Source organism: Rana temporaria, chromosome 4, assembly GCF_905171775.1.
Source record: "Rana temporaria chromosome 4, aRanTem1.1, whole genome shotgun sequence".
NCBI classification, from domain to species: Eukaryota; Metazoa; Chordata; class Amphibia; order Anura; family Ranidae; genus Rana; species Rana temporaria.
The window spans coordinates 215,944,687-215,965,001 of record NC_053492.1 but is presented as its reverse complement, the minus strand read 5'-3'; the positions used below and the strand labels follow the sequence as shown (position 1 = coordinate 215,965,001).

The 20,315-nt window shown below is 42.8% G+C and overlaps 1 protein-coding gene across 5 annotated transcripts in view; it reads right to left on the bottom strand.

Annotated features, from left to right (window-relative positions):
• The window catches only part of LOC120936984 (muscular LMNA interacting protein), a 255,871-nt gene that overhangs the window by 77,812 nt on the left and 157,744 nt on the right, over nt 1–20,315 (bottom strand). For all 5 annotated transcript variants that reach the window (XM_040349840.1, XM_040349836.1, XM_040349839.1 and 2 more), the window contains exons 6-8: nt 13,248–13,313; nt 13,089–13,175; nt 3,731–3,787 (exon numbers count right to left, since the gene is read on the bottom strand). In XM_040349840.1, the coding sequence (XP_040205774.1) occupies nt 3,731–3,787; nt 13,089–13,175; nt 13,248–13,313 (210 nt within the window). The remainder of the gene's footprint in view (nt 1–3,730; nt 3,788–13,088; nt 13,176–13,247; nt 13,314–20,315) is intronic.

The window sequence follows — 20,315 nt, the reverse complement described above, 5'->3', positions numbered from 1 at the left end:
CCCCTCCATATTTTTTTGGGGTAAACCGGCTAATTTTACTACGGGGTTTGTTGCAGCAGTTGCCGTGTAATCTTTTCCTCCCCCAGCCCCTTTGGTACTCGCAGTTTTTGTAGGGGGGTACTTACATCTTGTAATTAATAACTTACAATTGTAAAAAGGACACTATTTTAGCAGTTTAAAATGAGAAAAAGTAAATAAAAATAAACAAATAAAGTATTTGAATTTAAAAAAAATCTATTAAGATCAAAAAAACCGAGGGGTTTTTTTATCCCGATTTTTTATAAAATATTAAACCGAAATAAAACTGAATTATATATTTCTGACTCAGCCTAGGTTCACATTGATGTGATTTGGCCGATGCCATTGCTGGCAATAGCCACCGATTTGTCATGCAATTTTACATGTCAAATTGCATGCCAAATCAGCGTCAATTGCCAGTAATGGTATGTCCGAATCGGTGTGACGCTGCACCGATTTCCAAAAGTAATTTCTGTACGACATTTGGCGACTTCTGGGTTTGATTTGTATATACATCTGTGCAGCAACTCGCACAGCTGTCTCTGAAATCACCCCTGGAGTCGGACTGACATGCGGGAATGAAATCCCACTGTCAGTGTGAACCTAGGCTTATGCTGATAAGTGATAATTGCTTTTTGAAGAAAATAATCTATTTCTAAATTTTATTTTATAATTTGTTTCAAAATAATATAATTGTATTTGACTTGTTTTAAAAGAGAAGTGCAGGATATGAAGAAAAACAAACAAACATTCATACTCACCAAGGTGGGTGCAGCATCAATCCGATGCTGCAATTGTACCCTGCCGTCTCTACACAGAGAACCAAGCAATCACAGTTCGCACAGTTCTCAGTCTTCAGTGAGCAGAGGGCTAATAACTTTCTGTCACAGGCTCTCTGCTCGGCCACTCCAGGGCTCACTGGAGTGCCAGACTGTGGAATGGGTGGGAGCAGCTGGCTCAGGCTCCCAGCAGTGCACTGAGAGGCACTGAGAGGCTGAGACAGATACTGGTCGGGCATCTTGGTGGATACTGACATTAAAGTTGGGATCTCTTAAGAGCCTGGACTGGCTGATTGACGTCAGACGACAGCAGACTTTAGCCTGCTGTCAGTGGAATCTGGGTCACAGGAGTGCAGAACAAAGTGCACTCCTGTGATCCCAGTAGAAGTAGAGCCAAAAGAGCTTTAGACCTTCTTCTCCTTTAAAAATAACCCACTGAGAGGTATTTACCAAGAAAGTTGTTGACAGATCAAGATGTTCACTGGTCTCCCTTTACTCGAATCAGCAATTCCTGCCATGTGTGTCACGGGCCATAAATGGGACAGCACAGCCCAGGAAGCACAGTGAGGAAAACAGTCAACTTGTGGGGCGAACACACTCTGCTGCCTGCTGCAAAACCCCTGCTACCACCGCCTTAAACATTGCTGGTAAAATGGTTAAATCAATTTAAAGTGGAGGTTCACCCAAAAAACTTTTTTTTTTAACATTAGATTGAGGCTCGTTGTGTCTAGGGGAATCGGGTGTTTTTTTTACAATCGAAGCAGTACTTACCGTTTTAGAGATGCATCTTCTCTGCCGCTTCCGGGTATGGGCTGCGGGACTGGGCGTTCCTACTTGATTGACAGGCTTCCGACAGGCTTCCGGCGGTCGCATACATCACGTCACGATTTTCCGAAAGTAGCCAAACGGCGGTGCGCAGGCGCCGTATAGAGCAGCACCGACGTTCGGCTTCTTTCAGCTACTCGTGACGCGATGTATGCGACCGTCGGAAGCCTGTTGAAAGCCTGTCAATCAAATAGGAACGCCCAGTCCCGAAGACCATACCCGGAAGCGGCGGAGAAGATCGCTCTCTAAAACGGTAAGTGCTGCTTCGATTTTAAAAAAACTACCCGATTCCCCTTGACAAAATGAGCATCAATCTAATGTTAAAAACATTTTTTCGGGTGAACTCCCGCTTTAACTCTGTTGTGTAAATCAATCAAAAATGGTGGCTGTTTATATCATCCATAACTGGCCATCAAGGCTCCTGAGGAGGAATAGGTACACAGGAAATGCTCTAAAAGTACCAGCATCCAATACAGTTCAAACCCCTTACATTTATATAACAGTAATATGGGAATTAAATTATAGTATGACTCTTTGTATCCAAAAAAGTGTATCACAATATATTGTCATTGTAATTAGGGAAATACATAAATAATAATGCTTGGGACTGTTTTACTTATTAATTTCTATAGTATACTGTATGCCAATCAACGATTGTCACTAAAAAAAAAACATGTTTAGTGCACTTTTCAGTGTTGGGCATCCTAGGTAGGTACTAGGAAGTGTATATCGTTTTTGGCTTTTCTGCTTAACAGATTTAGGTGCCGTCTGCTTAACAGAGAGCAATGATTGATTAGTGAGGCCTGTTTTGTGTCCTCTGTCCTCAGCTCATGCCGTCTTGATGTTTTGCACTAATCCAAAAGCAAGAAGGCATAATGAAGAGTTGGAGGAAACCCTGACAGATGAGAGCATGGATGTAGATACAGCCCTGGCCAATTAGGGGATGTGCCCCAAGGAATGCTGGGTGCCTGTATTTAAGTCTGAGGAGCACATGGGCTCAGAGGTTCCAGTGCAGCCCACCTCTGAGGTGAGAGTTCCAAGGTGGGGAGGTGGCGGCTGCCTCTCCCCAACATGGAAGGCCATGCGGCTTCAGACTGCAGATCTGAGGGCCTGAAGCCTGCAAGCTACAACCCAGGGTTCCTGTGCAAGCGGACTGAGAGAGAAAGTCTATGGATCTGATTGTGTGTCACTGGTATAGAGTGTTGCTTGGAAGTTGGAAGGTGGCTAGCAGCTGTCCCTGGACATTTTGTGAGTACAGACCCTGAAGGGATCCTTGAGACTGTGTGTGTTGAAATCTCCCTCTGGTCCTAGAAGTCAGCATACTGGATGTAGGAGCTAAAGGAGACACTGGCTATTGTCTTGAAAACTTGAGTCTAATGACAAAGTCCACCAAGTATTTTCTGCTCTAGATGGACTTATTCTTCCATACAGATCCTATATGGTTCAGCAGATCATCTGTTTCCACATGTCTACAGAGAGAGTTGTCCTCACCTGTGAATAGTTAAGTTGGAGTATCCTAACAATTTTTGAAATGTGTTCTCCTATTCAAGTTCTCCAAATAAAACATAAAAACCAATCCCCTAGACTGGTCATTGGAGACGAGTGGAATCCCCTGGCTGTGTGAAATACTGTGTAACTGGCAGCAAGATAATCAGTGGGAAGCCCAGGGGACAAGTATTCCAGCAGTTCCTGTGGGAGCAGTGCTATATAGTCATTGACCTTTACTTACACTAAAGGGTCCAAACATCCAAAAGTGATATTTCAGTCATAGATTGACATATTTGGAATACCACCTTTGATTGTTTTTGAGGTCTGCAGCAACAAGAATCCCCTACATTTAACATTTCCAGCATCTACCAAAAAAATATATAATTTTTAAGTAGAGTGACCTGCTATATTGTTGATCTAGAGCATCTATAAATCAGATTCTGTAGCTGAAACTTACCATGTTCATGCAGAGATTCAGTATTTTATGGTTTCAGCTAGATAGGCAGACCAGGAAGGAATTTTATTGTTGTTACTTACATAAAACAACATTAAAAATAAGCAACTTCTGACACAACACTTTTAGTCTGCAATTGTATTTATGTATGTTTTAGAATACTTACACTGACAGATTTAGAATCTCTCTTCCTTATTGCAGGTTTTGATGCGACTTTGCAATGCTCACAAGAAAAGAAAGAAATACAAAATTAGTTATCTTTCTGAATTGCTTGCAAACAACAAACATCTCTTAGAAAGAAAGATATTCTTTCAAAACTATTGTTTAATTTGCTAAAGGCAGATGCAGACAAGCTTAAAGTGGATGTAAACCCGATTCATGAAATTTGAGCTGGGCACATATATCTGTAGTGTTTTATTATCTCTCTTCAAAGCACAATGTCCCGTAGCTCTCTCCTGCTCCTGCTCAGTTCCTCTGCTATTAGCCTGATAACTTCTGACAAGTTCGAGTTAGGTTTGAATTAAAGTGACACTAACCAATGTCCTTATTCTTGAAAATGTACTACCTACATTAGTGTTCCATGCTGTCTTTACCTTGTTTTTTATAAAAAAAAAAAAATGTTAACCATGCACTAATCGCTTAATCGGATCACTGATCCACTCAGTATGGAGCCTGGGCTGTCTCTCAGAAAACTCGCAGATGGTGTCTAACAGAGTACTCACAAGCAAGCCATGATGCAGTGTCAGAAAGCCATCAGTAGTATCAATAATCGTGACATATAAAAGATACAAGAAGCTATGTACACATGCTACTGCGCATGTGCGACCGAAGTTTGGCCAGTTTACATGAGGGAAACTGACCAGTCCTGGTTTTGATGTGCTTACACACCCGTTTTTATCATTATCATGTAAGTGCATTACTTTTAATAAATTGTGAGACTTCTAAAGTATTGCACTTTGTGGATCCGATTGAGCGCTTTCTGACCCCCTAGTAAGGGTAGTCGCTGGTTCTTTGGTAAGCCTTTAATTGCTTTGTATAGTGGATGTCACACTTGTGATTTTTTGGTTCATACTCTCAGCTGGGAATATATATATATATATCTTCAGCATGGATCTATAGACTTTCCTATGGGATCTCTTTCTGTGGACTCTAGTTTGATCATCTCTAATTTATTACATTGATATATGCACTTTATTGTTTAGCATTTGCACTTTAATTGTTTAATATTTTCACATTTTTAGCACTGCACCTTGTTATAAATAATGTATATGTGCCTAGTGCCCAATAAACATATTATTTTTCTAATTGTGCTTAGGATAGCAGGGGAAGATGAAGTAGCATTAATTACATTTACAGTTTTTGACAAGTTTTCTTCTTGTTCAACTGCCCTCTTCGAGTCAATTTATCAGAAGAAGTGAGGGTGGTAGGGGAAAAGGAGCAACCTACAACATTCAACAGTCTTAATACAACACCTCATCTTTGCATGTGGGCTTTCTACAGGTTACCACTACAAGATTAAGAACAGTATACCACTAAATAATAAGATTGTGCAGTTTATAGGCTACGCTTTGGCCAATATAATCTCTGTTGTGAGTAATAACCTGAGATCAAGGCAAGAAAACGATATCACACATACAGGAAAATGTCTTATGCCTAGTACACACGATCGGTTTTCCCATCGGGAAAACAGACGTGTTTTCCTTTGGCTGGGAAAACCAGCCATGTGTATGCTCCTTAGCAGTTTTCCCGACAGGAAAACTGTTGTTTAAAAAATGAGAACATGTTCTCTTTTTTCTCGCCACGAATCGCGGCAGGTTTTTTCCCACAGTTTTCCTATGGGAAGCACTGCGAGGGAGCATACACACGGCAGGGTTTCCCGGGTTTCCCGACCAAAGCTCTCCTGGCAGTTTTCCTGTCGGGAAAACCGGGCATGTTTACAGGGGAAAAGGGACTGAGCCGGTTCTCGGTTTTCCCCTTAGTCTAAAGACCGCCGGGAAAAAATATCAGAAATCATAAGTTATATACATTTTTATATCTTAAAGCGGAGGTTCCGCAGGTTTTGCTTTTTTTTAAAAAATCTGCAATGCATTGTAATATAGCTAGCACGGTACGTTCGTCCTCTCCGTTTTCGTAAAAAATAATAACTTATAAAAAATAGTCCTGGCTTTTTCCATTTTGCTTTTGGGCATTTTGAATCCCACAAGCAAACACTGCCTGGATTCCTTGACGCAATGCCCCCATCATGCACCGCAGGATCTCGCGCATGTGCTGTATTGACGGTGAGCAGCGTGAGCCTCGCCGTCAACACTTCCTGATTACAATCATTACCATGACAACGGGTGACGTCAGTTAGGATACACGCCCCGTTGTCACTCCCAGGAGACCTTGCGCAGAAGTCATGCAGAATACAGGTAAGGGTACAGATCGAGAGAAAAATGACAACGTTACAATCATTTATTGTGCCTTCAGATATGATTGATAGAAAGTTCAGTTTGAGGGTGAACCTCCGCTTTAAGAAAGCAAACCACATTTCAGAAAGCAATATCCAGAACTCTGACAGGTACATCCTACACAAGTGTACTCAGGGTCCATAAACAATTTTGTTTTTAATCAACTTCCTCACTACCTACTTCCCAACTTGTTAGACTATTGTCAACAAGCTTTGCTTGAAACAGAAGAAACTGTCAGTCACTACATTTGGTTCTTATTTCCAGTACAGTTAATCATCCAATTAGACTGCTCACATTGATAATTACAAGCTTTACATACCGTGTGCTATCTAATTTGCTCAAATGAGGAAAGATCATGTTAACCCCTTGGCACCGGCCACACGCAAATATGCAGCCTCTCGGTGCCTGGTCCTTAGCGCTGTGTGTAACAGCACTGGTGAACATAGTGAACCACAACTGCGGTTATCAAAGATTTCAATGCACTTCTTTGTGTGAGAATTCAGTATTGGACCCCAGGCGTCACTCCACACAAACAGGAGTTTGGGAGTTCTATACATCATCTCTCTCTCACATAAAGAAAGGCGTTGAGTTACTAAGGATGGACGCATTACAACATGCGACCAGAGCTTAGCATTTAAAATTATAGTATACACTTTATAGATTCCAATGCACCTCTATATGCAAGTGATTATCAGTACGGGACCCCAGGCGTCACTCCAAGCAAACAGGAGTTTGGGGGTTCTCTACATCATATCACTTAAACATATAGAGATGTATTAGGCCACTAAGGGAGTTGGTATGAAATACCATCAACCTTTAGCATAGAAAAGTTAGAGCAAACATGTTCAGCAAGTCAGGGCAAGACCCATAAGCAATTTACACTTATGTCAAGCACGTAGTAAATAGGAGCTGTTGAGACAACTAATAGTTGCATATGAGAAGCAAATATAGCTTAGGTAGTTATAGTTGCATATGAGAAGCAATTATAGCTCAGATAGTTATAGTTGCACATGAAAGGCAATTATAGCTCAGGTAGTTAAGAATAGATGTCCCTTTAAGATATTCCTTAACCACTTAACGCCCGCCGCACGACTATTTACGTCCGCAAAATGGCACGGACAGGCAGAAGGGCGTATATATACGTCCTTGCCTTCTAGCGGGTGGGGGGTCAAATCGGCCCCCCACGTGCGGCGGGCGGATTCCCGCGGGGAGCGATCCGCGTAGCTATTTGTTTATAGTCGCGATCGCTCTCCGGAGCTGAAGAACGGGGAGAGCCGTGTGTAAACACGGCTTCCCCGTGCTTCACTGTGGCGGTGTATCGATCGAGTGATCCTTTTTATAGGGAGACTCGATCGATGACGTCAGTCCTACAGCCACACCCCCCTACAGTTGTAAACACACACTAGGTGAACCCTAACTCCTACAGCGCCCCCTGTGGTTAACTCCCAAACTGCAACTGTCATTTTCACAATAAACAATGCAATTTAAATGCATTTTTTGCTGTGAAAATGACAATGGTCCCAAAAATGTGTCAAAATTGTCCGAAGTGTCCGCCATAATGTCGCAATCATGAAAAATTCGCTGATTGCCGCCAATAGTAGTAAAAAAAAAAATTAATAAAAATGCAAAACAACTATCCCCTATTTTGTAAACGCTATAAATTTTGCACAAACCAATCGATAAACACTTAATGCGATTTTTTTTACCAAAAATAGGTAGAAGAATACGTATCGGCCTAAACTGAGGAAAAAATAAATTTTTATATATGTTTTTGGGGGATATTTATTATAGCAAAAAGTAAAAAATATTGCATTTTTTTCAAAATTGTTGCTCTATTTTTGTTTATAGCGCAAAAAATAAAAACCGCAGAGGTGATCAAATACCACCAAAAGAAAGCTCTATTTGTGGGGAAAAGAGGACGTCAATTTTGTTTGGAAGCCACATCGCACGACCGCGCAATTGTCTGTTAAAGCGACGCAGTGCCAAATTGTAAAAACACCTTTGGGCATTTAGCAGCATATTGGTCCGGGGCTTAAGTGGTTAACAAACAGTCATAGGCATAACAGTCTATCCCAAGTAGTATGTTAATAGCCACAAGCCATAATAAATATCAGCAATTGTTTTAGGTGAAAAGTATGCAGCAGATGTTTCTATAGAACTACAAGTGACACAATTGCTACTTATCCATTTGTAGGGCTTCAGTGTACCAAAAGGGATTCTGTAGTGTAGGATGCCAGCAAAGAAGGTCTCAAGGTTGTCCCCGGCAACGACAGTCTGTTGCAGCAAGTGTAGCGGCATTGATGGAGGAGTTGCAGGCTGGTCAGAATCTCAGCATGGGGATTGATGGCACCATTGGGTGTAGCATGGCCGAGCTATGGCTGAAAATAATAGAACAGGGCTTCTATTTTTAATGAATGCCTTTATAGGCAGGTAACAGCTGTAGTGCATCAGCACTGAAAACCGCCAATTCGTGGCGCACTCCGCGTTCCACGGTCGAACGCACGCGGCACCACGCGATGATGTCATCGCTTGGGCGACTTATGCGTTCCAGCACGGAACGCATTACGGCGCCGAGAGGAGCGCCTGTTACACTGTGAGGACACATATTTGTGCGAATTGCTGTCAATACAGCTGTGTGTGCTCCCCGATATCAAGTGCTGCTTGCGATTGGGAGTTTAGGGAGGGGCTGGCGTGAAGAGGTTAAACACTGTGTAATGCAACATGGTTGCATGTAAAATACACTGGTTTGCATACAGTATATCCTTGAAAAAGTATTCATACTTCTTGAAATTTTCCAATTTGTCATGTTACAACCAAAAACGTAAATGTATTTATTGGGATTTTATATGGTAGACCAACACAAAGTAGCACATCATTTTGAAGTGGAGTGAAAATGGTAAATGGTTTTCAAAATATTTTACAAATAAATATCTGTAAAGTGTTGCTGCATTTTTATTCAGCCCCCTCTACTCTGATACCCTAAGTAAAATTTAGTGGAACAGTTGCGTGCAGAAGTCACCTAATTAGTAAATAGAGTCCACCTGTGTGTAATTTAATCTCAGTATAAATACAGCTGTTCTGTGAAGCCCTCAGCAGTTAGAGAACCTTAGTGAACAAACAGCATAATGAAAGCCAAGGAACACACCAGACAGGTCAGGGATAAAGCTGTAGAGAAGTTTAAAGCAGGGTTAGGTTATAAAAAAATATCCCAAGCTTTGAACATCTCACAGAGCACTGTTCAATCCATCATCCAAAAATGGAAAGAGTATGGCACAACTGCAAACCTACCAAAACATGGCCGTCCACCTAAACTGACAGGCCAGGCAAGGAGAACATTAATCAGAGAAACAGCCAAGAGGCCCATGGTAACTTTGGAGGAGCTGCAGAGATCCACAGCTCAGGTGGGAGAATCTGTCCACAGGACAGTAATTAGTCATGCACTCCACAAATCTGGTCTTTATGGAAGAGTTGCAAAAAGGTAGCCATTGTTAAAAGAAAGCCATAAGAAGTCCCCGTAAGGGGATACATATGGAAAAACAAGAAATCCTGTATTTCCGCAGAGATCCCGTCTAGGCCTGGAAATGAAGGCGGAATACAACTACCAGACTTCAAGAGATATTATGAAGCAGCTGTATTAAAGAGGATTACTGACTGGTTTCAGGAGGTGGGATTAATGAAAAAATGGGTAGGTATTGAGGAGAACTTGAGTGGCACAAATTTGGGTACAAGAATATGGGTTCCAAAACAATACAGATGTCTCATAGGAGACACCCCATCATTAACCAAATAAACATTTAGAGTATGGGACAGAATATGTAAAATTAAAAGATGGCCGTATAATAGCCCTCAATTGCCCCTCACGGGCACGGACTACTTCCTGCTGGGCAAGGAGGGGGGCCGTTTCCTGAGATGGGCAAGGACGGGCGTATTGAAACTAAAAGACATAATGAAGGATGATACCCTGAGCCCTCTGAGAGATATACAAGAAAGGTGTGGAGCTGCGGAGGGGGACGATTGGAGATATAGACAAGTCCAGCACTTTGTCCAATCTCTACCAAAGCCTATTAAGGCTCCGAATGAGTTGAACCCATGGGAGAGACTCATAGACCGGAGTGGCTCGGGTAGACAAGGGATATCAAACATATACGGTATACTGACCTCGGATAACAATATACCATTAAAGTAGTTGTAAAGGTTCCTGTTTAACCGCTTCCATACAGGGCTTTTATACACACATCCATACCAGGCCTATTCTGGCACTTCTCTCCTACATGTACAAATCATAATTTTTTTGCAAGAAAATTACGCAGAACCCCCAAACATTATATATGTTTTTTTAGCAGACACCCTAGGGAAAAAAACGACGGTCATTGAAACGTTTTATCTTGCACGGTATTTGAGCAATCATTTTTCAAACGTCTTTTTTTTTGGAAAAAAATTGTTTCATGAATTAAAAAAATAACAAAACAGTAAAGTTAGCCCAATTTTTTTGTAAAATATGAAAGATGATGTTACACTGAGTAAATAGATACCTAACATGTCACGCTTTAAAATTGCGCACACTCATGGAATGGCGCCAAACTTCGGTACTTAAAAATCTCCATAGGCAACGCTTTGAAAATTTTTACAGGTTACCAGTTTAGATTTACAGTGCTAGAATTGTTGCTGGCACTCTAACACACGCGGCGATACCTCACATATGTGGTTTAAACAGCGTTTACATATGTCGGCGGGACTTGCGTGTGCGTTCGCTTCTGCGCGCGAGCTACTGGGGACACTTTTTTTTTTTTTTATTATCACTTTTATTCCTATTACAAGGAATGTAAACATCCCTTGTAATAGGAATGTGTGAGACAGGTACTCTTTATGGAGAGATGCAGGGTCAATAAGACCCCACATCTCTCCTCCAGGCTGGAAAGCATGAAATCGGTGAAAAAAAATTCACCGATCTCATGCTTGCTGTTGCTTAGCAGCCGCAATTGCGGCTTTGTTTACTTACGGGGACCTGGGGGTGACGTCATCACATCGCGCCGGGTCCTCCGACGGTCATAGAGATGACTGGTGACCATCTGGTCACCGGTCATAGAGATGACTGGTGACCATCTGGTCACCAGTCATCTCTATGCTTCCTGCCAGCGCCGGACGATTCGTTCTCCGGGCCCCCGATGGCACGGGAGAGCCCGGAGAAGCACCGGATGGCGGCGGGAGGGGGGGGATGTCCCCTCCCGCCGCCTGTAAGAACGATCTAGCAGCGGAACCGCCGCTATGATCGTTCTTACGTTGTGCAGAATCGCCGGCAGAAGAGAAGGATATCTGAATGATGCCTCTAGCTGCAGGCATCATTCAGATATCCCCCCACAACGCCCAGGACGTCATATGACGTCCACCCGGATCGGTAGAGGTCCTTTGTGGACGTCATTTGACAATGGGCCGGGCGGGAAGTGGTTAAAAAACAAAAAACAAACATGTCATATTTACCTCCACTGTGCAGTTAGTTTTACACAGAGTAGCCCCAATCCTCCTGTTCTGGGGTCCCACAGTGGCACTCTCAGCTCCTCCCCGCAACAGATGACCCCCTCTGGAAAGATCTCTCCCGAGGGGGTTACCTTGGGGGCGCTCTCCAGTGTCATACACTCTCCATACATAGCCGCCCAGTGTATGACTCGACCCCGCCCCCCGGTGCCAGTGTCATTGGATTTGATTGACAGCAGCGGGAGCCAATGGCTGTGCTGCTATCAATCTATCCAATGAAGAGCAGAGAAGCCCGGGCAGAGATAGCTATGCGGGATCGCGCCCACGGAAATTCGGGGCTCAGGTAAGTAAAATGGGGGGGCTGAGGGGCTGGACACTGCAAGGTGTTTTTTCACCTTAATGCATAGGATGCATTCTTATGCATCTGCAGCATGTTTCCGAAACGCATGGCACAACCCATTGATTTTGATGGGCTGCTCTACATCCAGCAAACTAGCACTAGATCTACCAGTGGTGGTGCGTCCATAAGGGCGCATGGGTGCCCCCCCCCCCCCCTCTCTCCTGTTACCCCCTCTAACACCAATAGATAGATTCATGCATTTAGCATATCAACACTGCAGCACAACTGTAAGGCCGGCCAGGCCATACGCGGAGCAAATTTCTTTCCTGCAACCACGGGTTGATGTACAACTTATGACCTTTTAAAGGACATCTGAACCCAGTCTATGGGCAATAAATGGTTTACATATTCTTAAAGTGGTTGTAAAGGCAGAAGGTTTTTTTTATCTTAACGCATTCTATGGCAAAACACACATGTTTTATTTAGAAACATGCAGATGTGAATAGAGATTCATTATTTTTGTGTAAACACACTAATTTCACTTTCAGACCCCATTCACACCTACACCTTACACCCGTCTGTGGCTTGAGCACATGTTGAGCACATGTCAAAAGGGATGTCAAGTCTTATTATAGGCTTACCTGTAGGTATAAGTACAAAAAACCAAAGGAGCTGAATGTGCGACAAAAAACTGACATGGAGATTGTACAGAAGTCGATCAGTAGATAGTAGTAGTACATTCCTATACTAAATATTTCCTGCAGTGTTATGAACACTTTTAGAATGTACATGACAAGCTTTTCCTTCCATGGAGCAGAGGGCAGACAGAATTTTGTCTTTAGGTCGTGGAGGGGATTTGCATGATATGTGGGGAAGATATTTTAAGTCCATACTGTGCATTGCTTGATATCTATGTTTAATCTCAATCACAGTAAACTATCTTGTTTTACCTTTGCTGGAAGACAAAAGAAGATTTAGATAGTAGGATTGTTCTAGTTGGTGCTAGCATTTTTTTCATTTATTGTTTACTGCGCACTGAAGAGCAGTGTGTTTGTGCACACAACAACACACAAATAAGATAAACGAGTACAGGTGGAATGGTATCATAATTCATTCAATATTCATAGTGTTCTCTTATTTGTCAAACTCGGAAAAAAGAAAGGAAGAGAGGGAGGGAGGGAGGGAGGGAGAAAGCAGTAACCTACAGCGACAGAAAGTAAACCAAACTATATGAATTGGGATGTGACAAAATTAAAAATTACCATGGGCAGAGGGTCATCATGTAGCACCTCATCAATGGCAGCACATATCTCCTCCGTTTGTTGCCTAAGTAATGCAGGAGAACACATCTAAAAAACATAAATTAATATTTAATGTTGGGGAATACTTAGGATGAGGGCCAAAAAGAAATACTACTTTACCTCTTGATGTGGATCCAGGTTTTCTTTACTTGCAGTAGTTGAATTTATTTCAGGTTTATCAATCGCCTAGAAGAAAAATAATTTTCTATAAGGACATAATACTGCAGGTTCTTGTATAATAAATCTATATTTCCAGTCCTTGATATAATGTTCATGATTATAAATACTATATATGTTTGGAGATGTATATATATTTTTTTCTCAATCAAAGGTTTTATTAAAGCTTATTACAAAACATATAATAAGGCAAATGTAATACTGGAACATACATCCATGACTAACAGTTGTCACAATACATAAAATATAAATAATTCACATAGCCAGATGAATGAGTAGACATTACTAGCCGGATTCACGTAGAGTGGCGCATCTTTAGACCGGCGTAGCGCATCTCATATGCGCTACGCCAACGTAAATCAGTGAGGCAAGAACAGTGGGCCAGATCCTCAAAAGGGATACGCCGGCGTATCTACTGATACGCCGTCGTATCCCTGTTTCTATCTTTGGAACTGATCCACAGAATCAGTTTCCCAAAGATAGGCAGAAGATCTGGCATGTGTAAGGGACTTACACTGCCGGATCTTAGGATGCAGTACCGCATCCGCCGCTGGGGGCATTTCGAGTCGAAATGACGCTTCGCGTATGCAAATGAGCACTTACGGAGATCCACGAAGCGGTTTAGCTTCGTGAAATCTCCGTAAATACTTACGTTGCAATCGTAAAATTAGGGCTGCTTTTACAAAGTGTAAACTGTTTACACCTTGTAAAAGCAGACCCTTCTTTGCAGCGACGCTGATTTATTTATTTTTTTTTTTTTTTCCCGCCGTATCTTTTTTTTTTCCCGACTCAACTTTTTTTACCCGGCGCGATTCACAAAACACGGCGTAACGTAATTTCGCGCTATGCCCGTCGGGAAAATGACGTCACGAGCATGCGCAGTATGTCCGGCGCAGGAGCGCGCCTAATTTAAATGGGACTCGCCCCATTTGAATTGGGAACGCCTTGCGCTGGCCGGATATAAGTTACACAGCCGAAAATTTCTAGGTAAGTGCTTTGTGGATCGGGCACTTAGGTAGAAATTTTGCGGCAGTGTAACTTAAATCAGAATAGTTAAGTTACGGCGCCTCTTTGTGGATCTGGCCCAGTATTCACAAAGCACTCCCTCCCAAACTTGCACCGGCGTAACGTAAATTGGCCGACGTAAGCCCGCCTAATTCAAAGTAGGAAGGTAGTGGGCGTGATCCATTTAAATGAAGCTTGACCCCATGCAAATGATGGGCTGAACGAACGGCGCATGCGTGCGCATGCTCAGAATCACGTCAAATTTACGCCCTAAGATACGACGGCTCAATGCCTACGACATGAACGCAACCTATGCCCAGCCCCATTCATGTACGACTTACGTAAACGACGTAAAATACGACGGCTGTTCCATCATCCATACCTTTGCATGGGTTGGGCCTCCCTATAGGCGTTTTAACTTTACACCGGACGTACGCCTTACGTAAACGGCGTATACTCATGCGACGGGCGCAAGTACGTTCGTGAATCGGCGTATCTTGGTCATTTGCATATTCAACGCATAAATCAATGGAAGCTCCCCTTGTGACCAGCGTAAATATGCGCCCAAGATACGATGGCGTAGGAGACTTACGTCGGTCGGATGGAGCCAAAATTCAGGCGTATCTTATTTCAAGCATCAGGCGCATAGATACGACGGCACATCAGTGCACTTACGCGGCGTATCAGAAGATACGTCGGCGTAAGTGCTTTCTGAATCTGGCTATACATGGGGCATATATATGCTAAAGAAATATTATAAGAAATTAATAGGGAAAGGGAAGGTATTAGGGTAGGGAGGGGGGAGGGGTAGTAGGAGCATAACGGACGGAGCCCAGAGGTAGAGGTAGAAGTGATATAGCAACATTCTATCTTTCAGGTTGCGTAACATGAGATATTGTTAACCCAGTGTAGGTGTAAATTAAATTGGAGTTGGGAAACAGTTTGACTTTCCTGGTACATGTTCAGTATAACAACATTATTTGGCATGTAATGTGTTATACATTTAATAGTTGGAATTCAGGAGAGTAGGAGAATAATAACCATGGTTGCCAGGTTTTGGTAAAATTTGTGCTATTCTCCTTTTTCATGGCAGCAATTTCCTCCATTTTGTAAATGTAGTTTACTCTATCCAACCAATCCTTGATTTTGGGCACATGAGTGGTCTTCCAGTGAAGGGGGATAGTGTTTTAGCTGCTAATAAAAGATGTCTGGTAAGGGACTTCTTGTATTTGCCTATGGTGAGGGTATTCACATTAATCAAGCAGGCAGCTGCCGTAGGTTCTAGTTTGGTTTTTGTGATGAATTTAATCCATTTTCTAACCTCATCCCAGTACTCAAGAATTAGTGGGCATTGCCACAATATGTGAAGGAAGGTGCCAGTCTCATTACCACAACACCAGCAAGAGTCTGAGGTTGTGAGGGACCATCTCCTGGCCCTCTGAGGTGTAATGTACCACTGGGTAAGAATTTTGTAAGAAATCTCTTGATATTTGGAGCTCAGAGAGCACTTGTGAGTCATAATACATGCTTTTTCCCATTGTTTGGAGATATTTATATTGGTTCTAGGATTTTTATCATTTACATGATTTTAAAGTAGTAGCCGAAACCTTCCTGCAGAGGTTCCCAGTAGTAAGTAAGCACAAGAAGTGTTGGGAGGAAGGATTAAGTGTTAAAGATGAATTACAGCTATGGATATTTTTACAGGTCCCTTTGAAAGCTGAAAATCGCCATAGTAGGCACCATTATTACAGTGATCTTGACTAGTTTCCAGGTCCCATGCTGAGTGGCTGCTCTGCTGCTTACTTAACAGAGGAGGTTGCTTTCTCTACATGGGCGCCATTCAGAGAATGCTTTGCATTTCCTCAATGGATAAAAAACATTCTCTGATTGCATGATGTGGTGATCGCAATATCACTGCCCTGCCTCTGCAACTAATCCATTCAGAGAATGCTCTGCATTTATTGAGAATAAGGAAAATGATTTCTGACTGGCATTTTCAGCTTTCAGCGGAATCGGTTAGACATGATAAATGTATAGGTACATTGTTCCAAAACGTACAAATATATCATTTTTTTTTATAAGTATTTACTTTATGGGTTAGGTAAAATGCTAGGGTTAGGGAGGATATTTTAAGGAATTGTTTAAAGGTTAAGTGTTTGTGGTATGCCAAGCAGGGCCACCATTAGAAATTATGGGGTCCCATGCAACCTACCTGAAGGGGCCCCCTTTCCCCCAGCATTTTGATTAAACAAGTTTTAAAAGCTAAACAGATCCACAGCCCCTCCCCTTGCCCCTTCTACAGTCAGTGAGCAGTGACTCTGCAGCAGTTGCAGCAATAGCTTTATGTGCTTCACCTTTTGCAGAATACTCAGTTGCTCAAATGGAGTAAAGGCTTTGTAGGCTGAGCTCCATCATCCCAGCTGGCAGGTATGGAAGAGGGAGCTGCCATTCAGTCACAGAGTTGATTAGGCCAAACTTAGACATTAGTAGTAACAAAACAAAAGAAAAATTACATGTATACTTTTTTTACTCTATGTCTAAGCTAGTGTTTATCCTGGCATTAGCAGGTTTGAGTTCACAGCTATTATGGGTTCACAAAAAATCACTAGGATTTGTGCATTTTTTTGAATCATGAAGTTTTAACTGAAAACTTTGCTGGTTCACTGACAGAAATAAGGAACAGCCTATAGTTTTTTGCCCTGGTCTCTAAACTAGTCAGACATAATGACGGATAGGTTCTTTGATGTGAAAGCCAGAGTAGAACCAGAACCCCAAGTGTTGTGTTAAAGCAATAACTTCCATCTCTGTGATACCATCAAAAGCACTGACAGACAAAGGGACTGATTTACTAAAACTGGACAGTCTGGTACAGCTGTGCATGGTAGCCAATCAGCTTCTAACTTCAGCTTGTTCAATTAAGCTTTGATACACAAAAAGAAAACAAAAAAACAGGAAGCTGATTTGTTCCTATGCAGAGTGTCACAAACTATGGTGAACGAGAGTGAACCACAATGGCAGTTAGCAAAAGATTTCAATGCACCTCTCTATGTTTATGTGAGATTTCAGTATTGGACACCAGGCGTCGCTCCAATCTGAGAACAGGAGTTTGGGGGCTCTCTACATCATATCACCATACATAAAGGAATGCATTAGGCCACTATAGGAGTAGGTATATTAAATACCTTCTACCTTTAGCATAAAAAGCTAACATGTTCAATAATTTAGGGGCTTAGCCCAATTTCATTTAACAACGTATGTCAAGCACGTAGAAAATAAGAATACTGTAAGCAAGTAATATTTGCGTAAGAGAGGCAAGTATAGCTCAGTTGAGTTGAGAGTGTATGTTCCTTTAAGATATTCCACAGCGAACAACTAAAGACACAGTAATTTATCCCAAGTAGTAAGTTAGTATTCAGCAAGACCGATTTAAATAAAGTACTAAGAACCTGCACGAGAAAATTATGCTGTATGCCGACGATACCATGCTGCTTCTTGGGGACACGGCCGGGTCGTTGACGGAGGCCATGAAGGTGGTCCGACGGTTCGGCGTTTACTCGGGCCTGACCATTAATTGGACTAAGTCCTCCTTGCTACTGCTTGATCGACGACCTCTCCCGCCCGTGAATACTATACAAGATATCCCGGTCTCTGAATCTTTTCGGTACATGGGTATCCAAGTTACGGCATGCCCACTAGACTATATCAAACTCAACCTCACCCCGTTGATTAATCGCTGTAGGGACCGGGTCAAGGTGTGGAGCAAACTTAAACTGTCACCGTTTGGGAGGGTGAATTTAATAAAAATGATTCTTATGCCACAATTGCTATACATATTGCATAACTCCCCGATGGTCATCCCTCTGAAAAAATTTAGAATCATTAATTCCCTCTTCCGCTCTTTAATTTGGTTAGCAAAGCCCCCCAGGGTCAAATTGGAACAACTGCAATGTCCAAAGGAGGCCGGTGGATTGGCATTGCCCAACCCCTGGCTCTATTATTTGGCCTCCCAGGCGCAGCATATTGCGAGGGTGTCTGGCCCCCAATGGGACCTCCAGCTGAATCTGAAGGATTCTTCGGTTGGCCTGCTCAGGTTCACGACCGGGGGAAGTGGTAGAAGGACTGGAAGCTTTGCAGTATGCGAAATCCAACAGACGGTTTCCCACATATGTCCTCATGCAAAAGGTCTGGAACAAGGTCAGGATGATGCAAGGTGTGACAGGGTTCACAAAATATAGCCCCATATGGGACAACCTACACTACCGTGAGATAGCTAAGATACCGTACGGATCGAGATGGAAACGGCACGGCATATTCTCTATGTCACACATAGTAAGGGCGGGCAGGTTGAGACCTTTTGCAGAACTCAGGGCGGACTTTCAACTCCCTGCGTCCATGCACTTTTATTACCTACAACTTAAACATGCATTTGATGCTCAGCAGGAGGATGACATATGGGCATTGAATGTGGCTCCGGTCTTTAACTACCTATTAGACGTGTCCACCTACAAGGGTTTTATATCCAATTGCTACGCTATGCTGCTAAACCTCTTCTTACCGGGTGCCCCTCACAAGGCGGTGGCGCTGTGGGAACGGGATGTGGGTGCGTTTGAGGATGAGCAGTGGGAGGAGGCCTTGCAGGCGGTTCCCGCCTGCTCCCTGAACGTGGCACATAGACTCTCACAACTTTACATCCTCTTACGGGTACACTATACGCCGGCCCGGCTGGCGCGGATGGGACTGGGGGTGGACCCCTGCTGCACTAGGTGCTGTAGAGACCATGGAGATCTCATTCATCTTCTGTGGCGATGCCCGAAGCTCCATTTATACTGGTCAGGGGTGGTGGATTCGATTAATAGGGCCTTTCAGGCTCAAGTTCCTTTGGAACCCAAGGTATGTCTTCTGGGGATCACGGAGGGTCTCCTGGTAGAGGATATCCCTAGACAGGCTATAGGCAGAGCTCTGTTCCAGGCTCGCCTGATGATACTAAGACACTGGAAGGACACTGAACCGCCAACAGTACAGGAATGGGTTACACAAATGGGGGTCACTCTTAGATTGGAGAAGGTGGTGTATCAGAAACGAGGGTCGAGCAGTAAATATGAAAAGTTATGGGCCAAGTGGTTGGATGTTCCAGGGTTGGCCCCAATAGACTTGGTTTACGGTTATTTTAGGGCCTCTGCCAGTTGGGTTGGGGACATCCTTACAGGCCTCGGAGGGGGTAGGGAAGGAATTGTTTGCAGGGAATTTTACAAGGTGTTGGGGATCTGATTGTAATACAATGTTTTGTTTTTACGTGTACTCTCCCATGTGATTTTCAAATAAGCTCTGGAGATTGTAAACTGTATTAATTTTATACATGCTCAATAAAAAACCTTTGTTTGAGAAAAAAATAAAAAATAAAGTACTAAGTAGAAGCAATATATGAAGCAGGTAATTCTAGAGCAGTACAACAGAAGTATTTGCTACTTATCCGTTTGCAGATAATGAGTGTTATAATTTCTTAGTAGCAATGGGATTCCGTAGTGTAGGGTGTCCTGGAGGAAGATATCTTAAGAACACTTTCACACTAAAGCATTTTTACAGCATTTTAGCGTTAAAAATAGCGCTATTAAAACGCTCATAAAACGCTCTCCATACATATCAATGGACCTTTTCACACTGAGTCCTGCAAGCAGCATCTTTGGAGCAGCTTTTGGGTGCTGAAAAAAACGCTCCAAAAACGCCCCTCTTCATTGAAATTAATTGAAAGCGCTGTAAAAACGCCTTACCCTTTCACACTGAGGCGTTGCACTGGTGGGGAGTTGATTAAAGTCCTGCAAGCAGCATCTTTGGAGCAGCTTTTGGGCGCTAAAAAAAATGCTCCAAAAACGCCCCTCTCCATTGAAATGAATTGAATGTGCTGTAAAAACGCCTTACCCTTTCACACTGAGGCACTGCAAAAACGCCCTAAAACGTTAGGGTCTTAGCGGTGCTTTACCAGCACATTGGGATTGCAGATGAGGCTTC